Source organism: Delphinapterus leucas, chromosome 2, assembly GCF_059928025.1.
Source record: "Delphinapterus leucas isolate spDelLeu-1000000601 "Yukka" chromosome 2, BTC_Dleu_Yukka2, whole genome shotgun sequence".
Lineage (NCBI taxonomy): Eukaryota > Metazoa > Chordata > Mammalia > Artiodactyla > Monodontidae > Delphinapterus > Delphinapterus leucas.
This window is the reverse complement of record NC_143130.1, coordinates 64,835,832-64,849,985: the sequence shown is the minus strand read 5'-3', so window position 1 is coordinate 64,849,985 and position 14,154 is coordinate 64,835,832. Positions and strand designations below refer to the sequence as shown.

General features: G+C 51.3%; 1 protein-coding gene across 1 annotated transcript; it reads left to right on the top strand.

Moving 5' to 3' along the window:
- Positions 1-468: 468 nt before the first annotated feature.
- ISLR2 (immunoglobulin superfamily containing leucine rich repeat 2) lies at positions 469-6,026 on the top strand. The gene is made up of 2 exons (XM_022580004.3): positions 469-1,121; positions 2,561-6,026. The coding sequence occupies exon 2, from the start codon at positions 2,569-2,571 to the stop codon at positions 4,810-4,812; it is 2,244 nt and encodes a 747-aa protein (XP_022435712.1). The 5' UTR covers positions 469-1,121; positions 2,561-2,568; the 3' UTR covers positions 4,813-6,026.
- Positions 6,027-14,154: the final 8,128 nt, after the last annotated feature.

Below are 14,154 nucleotides of genomic sequence, written 5' to 3'. Positions count from 1 at the left end.
GTGCGTTCTAGTCTTCAGGTTGGACTGGCAAGAGGTGAGGTGGGAGCTGGGGAAACCAGGGCTCAAAGCTGCCCAGAGCCAGGCAAAAATAGCAGGGAGGGTGAGGCGCTCTGCTAACACTATCAATTATGCATCGTGTTGAACGTGGCTTCGGGGAGGAGGCGGCTAGCAGCGGGGGTGCGGGAAGGAAGAGTCCGCGCGACCCCTGCGGCGCGCAGCTCACCCGGTCCCGCGCGAGGACTCTCTGCGCCACCGCCTGCCTTTGCAAAAAGAGTTTTAAGGCAAAGACACGCTTTCCCCCTTCAGGCGTGAGCTCTTCCTTCCCCCAAATTCTTTAAAGATGGTTTGTCTCACGTGTTGCGGGGCGTAAAAGAGGCTCGCATTCAATTAAGTACCAAAGCTAACGGGCTCTGGCGGGACCCGCGCGTGAGGGTGAGTGCGCATGAATGTGTGTGCGTGCAGGAGGGGGGAATGCTGAGCGTCCCGGGTGAAGGTGTGCCTTTGAAAATGTGTGTGAACGTAGCGAGATCTCAACACATTGATGCGGTTATTACATGATGATGGGTAATTCTAACATATGAAGAGCGACTGTGTGGAGGGTGCGAGGGTCTGTGTCTGTGCCAACGCGTTTGAATGGGGAGGGAGTCGTGTGATTAGGGGTAGTGACAATGTCTGCAGATGTGTAAATGGGGGGGGCGAGGGTTATGGGAGTGTGGTGAACTGGAAAGAGCCAAGCCGGGGCGCTGGGCGTGGGGGCGCCCCTTTGTGACCAACGTCTCTTGGCCAGGGGAAGTCTCTATGGCTTTAACAAATGTAGATGATGCGGGAGGTGGGAGAGGCTGTGCGCGTCCCTGCTGAGCCCGGGAGCGCGCAAGGACTCTTCAATCTGCAGCCAGTGAGAGGTGGGGGGAACAGAGGCGAAAGGAAAAACTGAAGTGGGACCTCAGGGCCAGGGGAGTCCACAACTTACCTGTCCCTTTCTCTGCCTCTCCCCCATCTCCCCCACAGTCGCAGCAACAGATGTGGGAAGCGCCCTTAAGCTGTCGTCCTGGGTCCGCGACCTCAAGTCTGGAGAAGGGGTTGCAGCCCGAGGGCAGCGCGTGGAGAGTCGCGAGCAGCGGGTAAGCAGTGGAGACCACCCCGTAACGCTGACCCAGATGGGGGTAAATCCCGTCCAGGGCGCCAGACCCTGCCGGCTCTCTCTAGGCAAGACCGGGGAGAAGAGGGGAGGGTCCTTCCCTCCGGAGCGAGAGGGAGTGGGGAACGCGGGTCCCAAAGACCAGAGGGTGGGAGGGGCTCTGCCGAACCTGCCAGGAGCCCTAAGTGGGAGCGGAGACTCTGTTTGTAAGTGCGTTTGTATGACTGCGGATACGAATCTTTTATTGGGGGGGGGATTTGTCCTCAGGCACTGTGGGCTGCAGAAAAGAGGCAGAATCTTGAACCTTCTACTTGATTAGCTAGTGGCAGCCCCCTTGACCTATCGGCTAGGGACTCCCCTGCCCCCATGGGAGCCGTCTGGGAAGATGCAGAGGGGGGAGCGAGAATCTTTAGTGACCTCCCTCCATTGCTCTTGGTCCCAGCTCGGAGGACCTCCTTCCTCAGAAGGAAGGTTGATCGAGGGGCCCTGATGGTTTTCCCCTCCTAGGAGTTGCAGCCCAGGGCAGGCGGCTTCAGCTGCGGCCGAAAAGGGACCTGACTAGTCTGTTTCCCCGGTCACAAGCCTCTTGCCACCTGCAGCAAGTTCTCAGCATTTGCTGATCCGCTGGGATTTCAGTCTGAGAGGGCTGTGTACAGGCGCAAGTGCTCGCCTGTGTCCCTCTGTGTGGGTTGGTCTGTGTGAGGACTTGTGCCCTGGTGTCTGTCAATTCTCACAATGAACAGGAAAGCACTTTGCCCCGTGGTGGAGAATGCTGGACAAATGCTGTGTTCAGTTGAGAGAACAATGAGGTCTCCAGATATATTGTGTCTGTGTCTGGGCGTCTTTGTGTTTGTATGTCTAGGAAATGTGTTGTGAACCCCTAAGCCCCTGCAGAAGTTGTTGGTTTGATGGCAGGTGCCTGGGCGTGTGTTTGTATTGTTGTGCGCTTGTATGGGCGTGTATGGGCGTGTGTGGGCGAGTGCCGTGCCATGGGACAAAGAGTTCAAGGGAAGACAGGCGGTCACGGACAAAAATACCCTTTCTATGTATCCCTTTCACTGAGTTGAACGAAGGCTTAGAAACATAGTCAGGGCTCGATGCAAAGCCCAGGGCAGATCTGCTAGCGGCCCACTCTGTGGAGGGCTCAGCCCCAGGCTGATGGGATAGGTAGAGAAAAAAGAGCAAGATACGAGGCGGCTAGAAAAGGAAGTCAGGGCCCTGAGAGGGAGCAAGCATTGAATCCCAAGACTTTTACTGAGCTCCAACTCGTGCCTAAGAGAGGCTCCTGGGCACAGAGGAGAAAGTTACCGCAGCCCTGGGACCTGCCCTAGACGGGTTTACGGAGGAGGCAGATGGATAAGGAAGGGAAGTTGGGGCTCAGTGAGTCACCTTCTCCTCTCTTACCCCGGCTTCCACCTGCAGGATCCGCGATGGTGCCCTTGAGGGCCCTGTGGCTGGCTTGGGCGCTGCTAGGAGTGGCCGGAGCGTGCCCAGAGCCGTGCGCCTGTGTGGACAAGTACGCGCACCAGTTCGCCGACTGCGCCTACAAGGAGCTGCGCGAGGTGCCGGAAGGACTACCGGCCAACGTGACCACGCTTAGTCTGTCGGCGAACAAAATCACCGTGCTGCGGCGTGGGGCCTTCGCCGACGTCACGCAGGTCACGTCGCTGTGGCTGGCGCACAATGAGGTGCGCACCGTGGAGCTGGGCTCGCTGGCGGTGCTGAGCCAGCTCAAGAACCTCGACCTGAGCCACAACCTCATATCCAGCTTCCCATGGAGCGACCTGCGTAACCTGAGCGCTCTACAGCTGCTTAAGATGAACCACAACCGCTTGGGCTCATTGCCCCGGGACGCACTCGGTGCACTGCCCGACCTGCGCTCCCTACGCATCAACAACAACCGGCTTCGTACACTGGCTCCTGGCACCTTCGATGCGCTAAGCGCGCTGTCACATCTGCAACTCTATCACAACCCCTTCCACTGCGGTTGCAGCCTTGTGTGGCTACAGGCCTGGGCGGCGAGCACCCGGGTCTCGTTACCAGAGCCCGACTCCATCGCGTGCGCCTCTCCTCCTGCTCTGCAGGGGGTGCCGGTGCACCGCCTGCCCGCCCTGTCCTGTGCACCTCCCAGTGTGCATCTGAGTGTTGAGCCGCCGCCTGAGGCGCCGGGCAGCCCCCTGCGCTCCGGCCTAACGCTCATGCTACACTGCGTCGCCGAAGGACACCCCACGCCCCGCCTGCAATGGCAGCTTCAGATTCCGGGGGGCACCGTAGTGTTAGTGCCGCCGATCCTGAGCGGGGAGGACGACGGGGATGGAGGGGAAGACGGTGAGGAGGAAGGAGATGGGGACGGGCCAACGCAGACAGAGGCTCCAACCCCGGCTCCAGCACCCGCTTGGCCCGCGCCCCCAGCTACCCCGCGCTTCCTGGCCCTTACAAATGGCTCCCTGTTGGTGCCCCTCCTGAGTGCCAAGGAGGCAGGCATCTACACATGCCGTGCGCACAACGAGCTGGGTGCCAACTCCACGTCAGTTCGCGTGGCAGTGGCAGCTGCAGGGCCCCCAAAGCACGCTCCTGGCGCAGGGGGAGACCCTGATGGGCAGGCTCCAACCTCTGAGCGTAAGTCCACAGCCAAAGCCCGGGGCAACAGTGTCCTACCTTCCAAGCCCGAGGGCAAAATCAAAAGCCAAGGCCTGGGCCGGGTTAGCGTCCTCGGGGAGACACAGGCGAGGCCGGAGGGGGACGAGGAGGCAGGTGAGGGTGAAGAGACGGAAGATCAGGTCTCTGCTGACCCGGTGGAGGAGCAGCGCTGTGGCCACGGGGACCCCTCGCGGTACGTGTCCAACCACGCGTTCAACCAGAGCGCCGAGCTCAAGCCGCATGTCTTTGAGCTGGGCGTCATCGCGCTGGACGTGGCGGAGCGCGAGGCGCGGGTGCAGCTGACGCCACTGGCGGCAAGATGGGGCCCTGGGCCCGGCGGGGCTGCGGGAGCAGGGCGGCCCGGACGGCGGCCGTTGCGCCTGCTCTATCTGTGCCCGGCGGGGGGCGGCGCAGCCGTGCAGTGGTCGCGTGTAGAGGAGGGCGTCAACGCCTACTGGTTCCGTGGCCTGCGGCCCGGCACCAACTACTCCGTGTGCCTGGCGTTGGCAGGCGAGGCCTGCCACGTGCAAGTGGTGTTCGCCACCAAGAAAGAGTTGCCCTCACTGCTGGTTATCGTGGCGGTGAGCGTGTTCCTCCTGGTGCTGGCCACCGTGCCCCTGCTGGGCGCCGCCTGCTGCCATCTGCTGGCCAAACACCCGGGCAAGCCCTACCGTCTTATCCTGAGGCCGCAGGCCCCGGATCCCATGGAGAAGCGCATCGCCGCCGATTTCGACCCGCGTGCCTCCTACCTCGAGTCCGAGAAAAGCTACCCTGCAGGCGGCGAGGCGGGCGGCGAGGAGCCAGAGGAGACCCCCGGGGAGGGCCTTGACGAAGAAGCAGAGCAGGGGGACCCAGGTGGGGACCTGCAGAGGGAGGAGAGCCTGGCGGCCTGCTCGCTGGTGGAATCCCAGTCCAAGGCCAACCAAGAGGAGTTCGAGGCGGGCTCCGAGTACAGTGATCGGCTGCCCCTGGGTGCCGAAGCGGTCAACATCGCCCAGGAGATTAACGGCAACTACAGGCAGACAGCGGGCTGACCCCCAGCCCGTCTGGCAGCCCATTCCCATCCCCCACCTCGGGTGCCTGGGAGCAGAAGCCTTGGGCTGGCAGGATTTATGACCCCCAACTTTCACTTACTCCACCCCCTTACCACCCCCTAACCTTCACTACTGGGGACTTCTAGTGGGGAGTGGGACGATTTTACCAGTCCCACCCACGACGGTCATTGTCCTCGTGGGCTGAATTCCCCTCCATGGCGAGCACAGTTCCCCGCTCCTCCCTCCCTGTGTAAGACACCACCCGCTGACCGTGAGGCGAAATCCATGCCTCTCCGTTCCCACTGCAATTATCTGCGAAATCCGCCCCGAACCCGCTCCACAGTGGGCTCGGAAACCAGAGGAAATGGGAGAAGACTTTGGAAACATCTGATGGGCATGCTGTGGCTCGGGGGTCAGCCCGGGTCCCCCAGGAGATGTCCTTAGCGTGGAGCGCTATGGGGTCCCGCCTCAACCCCTACTCCGCCCTTTCCGGGGTGCACATCCCAGAAGCCAGGATTCTGTGGCAACTCCCCAGTTCTTAGTTTCAAAGCCCCCTTATGACTGGGAACCAAACGCTTCTGTCCCCCGTCCCCCACTCCGCTTCTGACCAGCTGGAGCCGAGCCGGGTGCCTGCGGCGCCTTTCAGCTCCGCGCTCCGATTTTCATATTTTCGTTGTTTTCAAAGACATTGACACTCCGGATCTGGTGCTAACACTCCCTTGCTAGCCTCTGGGAAAACTGGGTGTGTGTGTGTCTGGGGATGGAGGGAATCCGTCTTCTCTCGCCCTCTCTCCTAACTTAAAGCGCCGCAAAACCACGCGCCCTGTTTCCGCGGAGGGTGCGGCCTTGGTCCCGGGCCAATTTCGTTGTAGGTGAGTCGGGAATTTCTGGAGATTCGACAGCTCCGCTTCCGCTGCTGCATGCGGCCCAGACCTCAGCTCGAGAAGCACCAGGGGCGCCGGAAGCCAACCTCGGCCTCCTGGACCGGGTCTCTGGTGAGGGGCGAGCGTCCCGGTTCGCACAAAGCCTGCGCGTGACCGTGCGGCGGGATCCGGATGGAGAAAAGCCCCTCGGTCCTCGCGCCCCCCCCCGCCCCGCCCCTCCTTCCGCGAGAATAGTAACATTTGCGCGGCTGTAGTCCTAGACGAGCGTGCTCTGTAGGAGAAAAGTCTGTGTCCTGTAAAAGTGTGTCAAGGGTAGCGTAGGGAGGCGGGCGGGAGGGAGGGCGGGGAGAGGGGACGCGGCGCGACGACTCGGGCGCTGATCTTTTTTCTTTCTTGCAGAAAAGCCTAAGGGTTGGGGTGGGGGGTTTGGGGCATCGGGACCAGCCCTGTCCGTGAAGCGCAGCACAAGTGCGGCCCGGGGCAGAATAGCCCCCTGGAGTCCGCACCCTTTTCTAAAGGCGTCTGTATGTAAACAGTCAATAAAACAATCGATTTGAACTGGCCTTGGTGACTCTTTGTCGGGGGACAGAGGGAGGAAGCCTGGAGGATGCAGGAGGAAAGAGCAGAAGGAAGGAGCCCATAGGATCCTCCCGTTGGGATCCTTTGTGTGATTTTTTGTTTGACTGGCTTGTGATTTTACCAGGTGTTTGCACCTGGTGCCTGCTCTTGGTGCCTCCAGCTCCGGGATGGAGGGGGGAAACCAGGTGGGATGGGGGAGGCTGGAAGTGAGTGGGGAGGGCTTGCAGAGAGGGAGGGGTGGCTCTCTGCAGACTGAACGCGGGGAGCTCCAGAGTGTGTGTGTGTGAGTGCGTGCGAGTGCACAATCCTCCTTGGGTTGACACTGTCACTATGATGGGGTGTGGCTGTGCGTGTGAGGACTGCCTAGTTTCTGTGTCTCAACACCATCTTTGGTTCTCTGAAGATGCATAGGGGCAAGGCTTGTGCACAAAAGATGTCACAAGTAACACAAATTACAGAGCAGGCAAATGATGGAGAGCAGCAAAGGGGGAAATCGGCAAGGTTGATTCCACAGAACAAGCTGACGCTTTTAACCCAGGAGCCATGCGTGTGTGTGCGTGTGGTTGTGTGTGTATGTGTGTGTGTGTGTGTTGGGGGATTATGGTCAGTGAATGATGCATGGACACCTGGCAGGGCGTGTGACTGTTGGTGTGGGCTGAGGTGGGTGCGCATGTACCATCAGGGTTGGAAGCACACTGATTTAATAGTCCTAGAAATGGGGCTTCTTGGGTGGGGAACAGGAGAGACAGAGAGATCCAAAGTGGATGCTCCTGTCCAGCCTACAGTGCTGGGGTTGGGCCGGTTGTATTTCAGCTGAATCCCCCCAGGGGATGGGGAGCAGCCAGGAAGAGTGGTGGAAGAGGAAAGGAATAGAAATGAGGGGGGCAGGTGAAGAGTCCATCTCTACTCTCTTTTCTTCCTGCTTCTAATCTCTTGTCATCCCTCACCCTCTCTGTGGGTAGCAGGTCTTCCTAACTGGACCAGGCCAGTCTGGGGACCAGGCCCAGGTCCAGACACCCAGCATCCTGTCCTAGCCTGTCTCCTGGCAGAGGCAGTAGCTGGGACATTTCCCAGGGCCAGAGCCCAGGTTCCCTTCCCAGACCAGCAAAGCTGTCTCTGAGAAAAATTCCCCTCTGAGGACCACAGCCCAAGCCCCGCCACTGCAGCCCACACCACTGTCAGGGACGTAGCTCAGAAATATCTTTTAGGAAGAGGGCTGCTTTGTTCTATCTGCAAATGCTGCCTTTGAGCAGGGGGCAGGGACTGGCCCAATTCCTGTGGTTCAGGAAGCCACCCACACAGCTGCATTTGGGCACAGGCCTGGCTGGGCTGGTGAGTGCTTACCAATGTCCGTCCCACCCAATCCTCTCCTCATGGGAGGAGGGGGTAGAGGGAAGGCCTCCTTCTTGTTCCCCCCGTCCTAAGGATTGAGAACCCTCCTGGAGACCCCCTAGGATCCTGAGTGCCCCCAGGGGATTGTGCAGAGTTGTGGAGAGTTCTGCCCTTCTTTGTCCCAGGCCAAGCTTTCTAATGAACACGTCACTGCTCTGCTCGACCTCATGCTCCCTGGACGAAGCCAGGCCCAAAGGCTTGGCCCATAGGACAGGAATGGGTGGGTGCTGGAGGCTGAGGACCACGGTGCTGTGACACTCTGCCGACTGCCCATTGAGATACCAGCCCTCTCAGGAACTCTGTATCTTCTGTCCGAATGTTTGGCTCATGAACACAACGGTCCCCAGCCTCTGGCCTTCCTTCTTATCTCCTTTTAAATTTTATTCTTTCATTTCCTCCCCTTCTCGCCTCTCTGTTCTCTTTTTTTCTGCCTCTCCTTTTTTTCTTCCTCAAGGAATCTTATAAAATCCCAGGGTTGGAAGGGACACTGAATACTTACTAATTCAACTACCCACTTGAGGTTTAATTCTTTTCTACACAGTCCCCATCAGTTGGTTGTGCAACTTCAGTTTATATTTATCCAGACACGGGGACTCACTATTCACTCCCTCCCGCCAAGGAATCAGTTGTTGAGCAGTTTAAAATGTGTTTCCTCACTTCCACCCCCCAGGCCTGATGCTGCAATCGGCACATGCTCTGTGAGAACCTGCAGAGGTGTGGAGATGTGATCCCCACCTCCATCCCTCACTTCAGGGCTCCAAAGCTTTTCATTCAATGCATATTTTTGAACCTCTGCTATATGCTTCAGGTGCTGTGCTAGCTAACTCTCTCCAGTGTATTTTGTCATAAAACTTATGTGGATGGGAATGGAGTCTAATGGGTTGAAGACAGAGAGAGAGACAGAGAGAGAGAGTCTGAGTGTGTATGAGGGGACCTGGAAAATGGTCAGAGAATGCAATATGACAGCAGTAGCCTTGGAACTCAGAGCAATTTGTCAGGAGCAGTAATTCTTTGAGCTACAGAAACCAGATGCCCAGGATGTGGCCTTGAATCAGATTGGAAAACTGTCTGCAGAAAGGTGATTTGAAAGGAGTCCTCCCCAACAAGTGTCTCCTAAAGATCAGCTGGAATGAGAACCATCTTGGAGATCATTTGAGAAAGTCCATTAATAAAAGGACAAAGGGAGGCAGGGCTTCTTTGAGGAAGAAGCAGCTGGTGTAGGGTCCTCTGCTTCCTGATCTTGTGTCTGGAATGCAGCCCTGCCTGCCACACCTGAATAACAACCACAACTAAAGCTAACATCTCTGAAGATTACTTGGGTCAGTAAATGTTTGGACTGCTATTGCCTGGTTGTGATGCTAATCTTGGTTTTCCTTCCGGGATATCAGAATGATGCATTTTGGTACATAGAGGAAAGGGAGGTAGCATCTTGCTACCACTGCCTTGCTCCAGGTTTGTCAATATCAGAGCCCCAGTTATGAGACACTCCACAGGGAAAGAGGAACCTTCTGTCTGCACAACAGGAGGCATCATCTGTAGAGAAAGAGCCATGACTGCAAGAGCACTGAGCAAAAGAAACTGGGAGACCTTGTTCTTTTAGAGATTAGATGCATTTTCTCCTGAAAAAGCCAAGCCCAGGTACTAGGATATAAGAAAGGCCCCAAGTAGAGACCATAAATTGCCAAGTCTGACCTAACAAATACCTTTACCTTGTAAATCTCCAACATAAAGATATTGAGAAGAGAAATTCTGGAAAACTGAGGATGGAGCAAGCAGAGCCACTTCAGTTGTAATGTGTCAATTAATTGATTGCATTTACAACACTCCCACCCGTGCGTATGTGTTCAGTGACAAGATTTTGCCTTATGACTCAAAAGAGAATAATGTTATATTGAAAATGAAAGATCTACTGTGACTGGCATATAAAAGAGATTGAATTATAAAATGTCTTACAATATTAGTGTTTGTTTCAAAATATGGCCAGTATTCCTCATGAGACTTGATATGGATTAAAAAAAAAAAAAAAAGAGCCATCCAAGGACCCCATGATGGGAAGACTTGTTGGGTTAAATTAGTTGGAAAGATTTTGCATCATCCGTTGGTTGAATAAGTAATTTAGGTAATTTGAAGATGGTATGATTTTTTAAATTGTGGTAATTGCATATGCTTTGTCTGGACATGTGAATGTAAGTTCAATAATTAAGTTTAAGCCCGCATGGAATAAGGAGAATAAAAGTGTTTATATTTTTTATCAACTGTTTACTACTTAAACATTTCCCCTTGTGTATTAGGAGTTAATTTGGTTTTGGCAAATTAGATGCATTTTCTCTTAGCAACACTTGAGCAAACTGGTCCTTAAATTGAGTCTAAAAGCCATTCAAGGCATCCAACCATTTGAGAGAAAAACTGCCACAATCATAGAGCTCAGATAGGAACTTCATTAGAATTGGTCAGTGGTGAAATGGGGAAAGAATGGGAATGGAGAATTAATTATCAACGCTTCGTAATAAAAGTGGCCTATCATGTATTAAGACGGGCTAAAAATGCTACTGGTCACCAAATGTTAATAAAAATATTAACCAGGGCTTCCCTGGTGGCGCAGTGATTGAGAGTCCGCCTGCCGATGCAGGGGACACGGGTTCGTGCCCCGGTCCGGGAAGATCCCACATGCCGCGGAGCGGCAGGGCCCGTGAGCCATGGCCGCTGAGCCTGCGCGTCCGGAGCCTGTGCTCCACAACGGGAGGGGCCACAACAGTGAGAGGCCCGCGTACCACAAAAAAAAAAAAAAAAAAAAATTAACCAAATAATACCAATAGTAGCTAACATTTATTGAACTCTTACAATATTTAAGACACATACTATGGAACTTATAAGCATTATTTTATTAATCCTTAAAATAATCCTGTGAGGTGATATTATTTCCACTTACAGGCAAAGAGACCAAAGAGCAAAGAGGGTTAGTCATTTGCTGAAGGTCACACAGCTGTGATTTGCAGGGTTGAGGTTTGTACTTCGGTTATCTGACTCCAACATCAGAGCTCTTAGACACCAAGCCAAACTCCCTCCCAATACTTATATAAATCAGTTTCAGCTAGGGATGATGTATTTTACATAGTATTGCTAAATTTGCTGCTAATTATGGAGTTTGTCTAGAAAAAGGGTTTCTCTTGCTGTCTCTCTCATTTCTCAAAATAGCTTCCCCCCAATTATAAAAGTTATGCATGACTAAATGTAAATGGTTATAGCCACTTTGGGAAAATTTTGACAGTATACTAAAGGTAAAGATACATATAGCTTGTGATTCAGCAATTTCTCTCTTGGGCATATACCCAATAGAAATGAACGCTTAGGTCCACCAAAGACAAACGAGTCTTTTGGTGGACACAAGTACAAGAATGTTGACAGTGGCTTTATTTGTAATAGCCCCAGATTAGAAATAACCCAACTATTCACCAAGAGTAGATTTGGGGGCGGGGAGTGGAAACTGTGGTATATTCATTCATACAATGGAATACCACACAACCATGAAAAAAAACCACGAAAGAGAACAAAGCTACAACTACATACAATGGCGTGGATGTCATAATGTTGAGTGAAAGAATATGCGATGCATGATTTCATTTACATGAAGTTCAAATACGGGTCAAACTAATTTTTGGTGAAAGAAGTCAGAATAGTATGGGAAGGCACTGACTAGGAGTGGGAGCCATCAAAGGAGTGTTCTGAGGTGCAAGAAATGTTTCACATCTGCATCTGGGTGGTGGTTTGTCAAAATTCATCAAGCTACAAGCTTAAAATTTGTGCACTTTATTGTATGTTATACCTCGATTTTTTTTGTGTGTGGTACGCGGGCCTCTCACTGTTGCGGCCTCTCCCGTTGTGGAGCACAGGCTCCGGACGCGCAGGCTCAGCGGCCATGGCTCACGGGCCCAGCCGCTCCACAGCACATGGGATCTTCCCGGACCGGGGCACGAACCCGTGTCCCCTGCATCGGCAGGCGGACTCTCAACCACTGCACCACCAGGGAAGCCCTATACCTCGATTTTTAAAAGTGGAAAAATAACCCTTGGAAATAAACAACAAAGTCATACGTCATTATAGAACCACAGTGTCCAATACAGCAGCCCCTAGCCACATGTGGTTATTTAGATTTAAATTTTACTTAGTTAAAATTAAATGAAATGAAAATTTTGGTTCCTCAGTCACACTAGCCACATTTCAGGTACTCAGTAGCCACACATGGCTAGCGGCTACTGTATACTGGACAGCAGAGAGATAGAACATTTCCATCATCACAGAAAGTTCTATTGGTAGTGTTTCAATAGAAAATTGAAAAATACAGAAGTATATAGAAAAATAGCATTATTTATAGTACCCCATGGAACGAAAACCATCCAGTCTCATTCTGAAAGAATTTTTATGAAATTAAAGTGACAAATTAAGTGACATATGAATGCATTCTTGCCCTAAATTAAATGCCGATTAACTGAAACCCCTTGACCACTACCCACAATCTCAGAGCTCTCCCCAGTGATAACCACTCTTACTGGGGTAGCATGTATCTTTTCAGACCTTTTTTGCTTGTATTTGTAAACATGTATGTATCTGTATGAAAATATAAGCAGTGTCATTAACACAACCCCAGCTCAGGGAGCTTCCATCTCATTTAGTTCAGTTTCCCCCAGTGCATGTGAAGGGCGTTACCTCCACTATCCACACCCCACCAGGTGTCTAGGGCTCTACTCCCCTCCATCTTGAGCTACTGTGGTCCCAGGGTTTTGTAAGAACAAACGTCACCTGGGGCAAGTCAGACAGGGGACCAAGCACAGTCTCAGCGCAGAGGTGCTCCCAGGAGAGGGAGCTAGCCTGTGGCCCAGGGCCAGCCTGATTGATGGTGGTGCTTGCTAGGGTGAAATCTGGGAGGTCTGTAGGCAGGACTCAGCTTCCACTGGGGCCTCGCACAAAGGTCTTTTGCTGCTTTGACACCACAGTGGAGCACGGAACTCTCTTGTGAGGCTGCCCAGGATCCTGTTGGTACCAACGACATACTTTTCTCTCTGAGCAGCACAGCAGGGACTCGTAGCACAGGCTTCCTCTGAGTCAGACCAATACAACTCTCGGTGTTTACATTTTGAGTTCCATTCTTAATTCATTAATTTTAAAACTTTCTCCATTTTAATATATTTTAATTGTTCATTTCAATGTATGCATTTATAGCTATTAATGACCCCCTAAGTGCCACTTTAACAACATCTCCCAATTTTTGATAGAGAGCGTTTGCGTTGTCATTTAGTTTTAAATATTTTCTTTCCATGAGATTTGTTCCTTGACTCATGAATTATTTAGACATGTGCTTTTAAATTTCCAAATGTATGTATTTTTCCCCACCACTTTTGTTTTTGATGCTAATAGTTGTATTATATTCAGAGAATAAGGACTGTATGATGTTGGTTATTTGATTATTAAAACTTGCTCTGAGGAATAGTATGTAGTTAATTTTTGTAAATATATATATTTGAAAAGAATGTTTACTATTGAATTGTTGGGTTCATGATTATATGTTCATTAGATCAAGTTTTTTAATTTTATTGTTTACATCTTCTATTTCCTCACCAGTTTTTTGGTTTGCTTGTCCTATTAATTTCTGAGAAAGATGTATTAAAATCTCCTTCTATGATTGTGGCTTTATGTATTTTTCCTTGTATTTTGCTCATTTCACATTGTGTATTTTTGAGGCATGTCAGAAGATGTATTCTTTTTCAGTTAGATTTTTATTGAAGTATAACATGCATACAGAAATGTATTTTCACAAAGAGAAAGCATGTATACCAGCACTCACATCAACAAAAGGAAAATTATTAGCACCTAGCAGCCTCCCCATGTTCTATTCCAGTCACTCCCTTTCCCCCTCTATCCTAACTTCTAACATCATAGATTAGTTTTGCCTGTATTTATAGTGTCTGTGAGATTGATTCATCCACATCATTGCATATATTCATTCTCACTGTTGTATAGTATTCCATCATGTGAATATACCACAATTCATTTATTCATACTACTGTTGATGGACATTTATGCAACAGCTTGGGGCTATTAGAAATAATGCTGTTATATATACACACTACTATATATAAAATAGATAATCAACAAAGACCTACTGTATAGCACAGGAAACTCTGCTTAATATTCTATAATAACCTATATGGGAAAAGAATCTAAAAAAGAATGGATATATGTATATATATAACTGAATCTCTTTGCTGTACACCTGAAACTGACAGAATGTTGTAAATCAACTGTACTCCAATAAATTAAAAGAAATTAATATGAATCAACTTTTTGAGAGTTGGTTTAGTTTTGTAAAAACAAAAAGAAGGGAGGGAGATGCAAGAGGGAAGACATATGGGAACATATGTATATGTATAACTGATTCACTTTGTTATAAAGCAGAAACTAACACACCATTGTAAAGCAATTATACCCCAAT

Excerpts from the sequence above, each read along its gene's own strand:
- ISLR2 (XM_022580004.3), top strand. The coding sequence starts at position 2,569 with ATGGTGCCCTTGAGGGCCCTGTGGCTGGCTTGGGCGCTGCTAGGAGTG.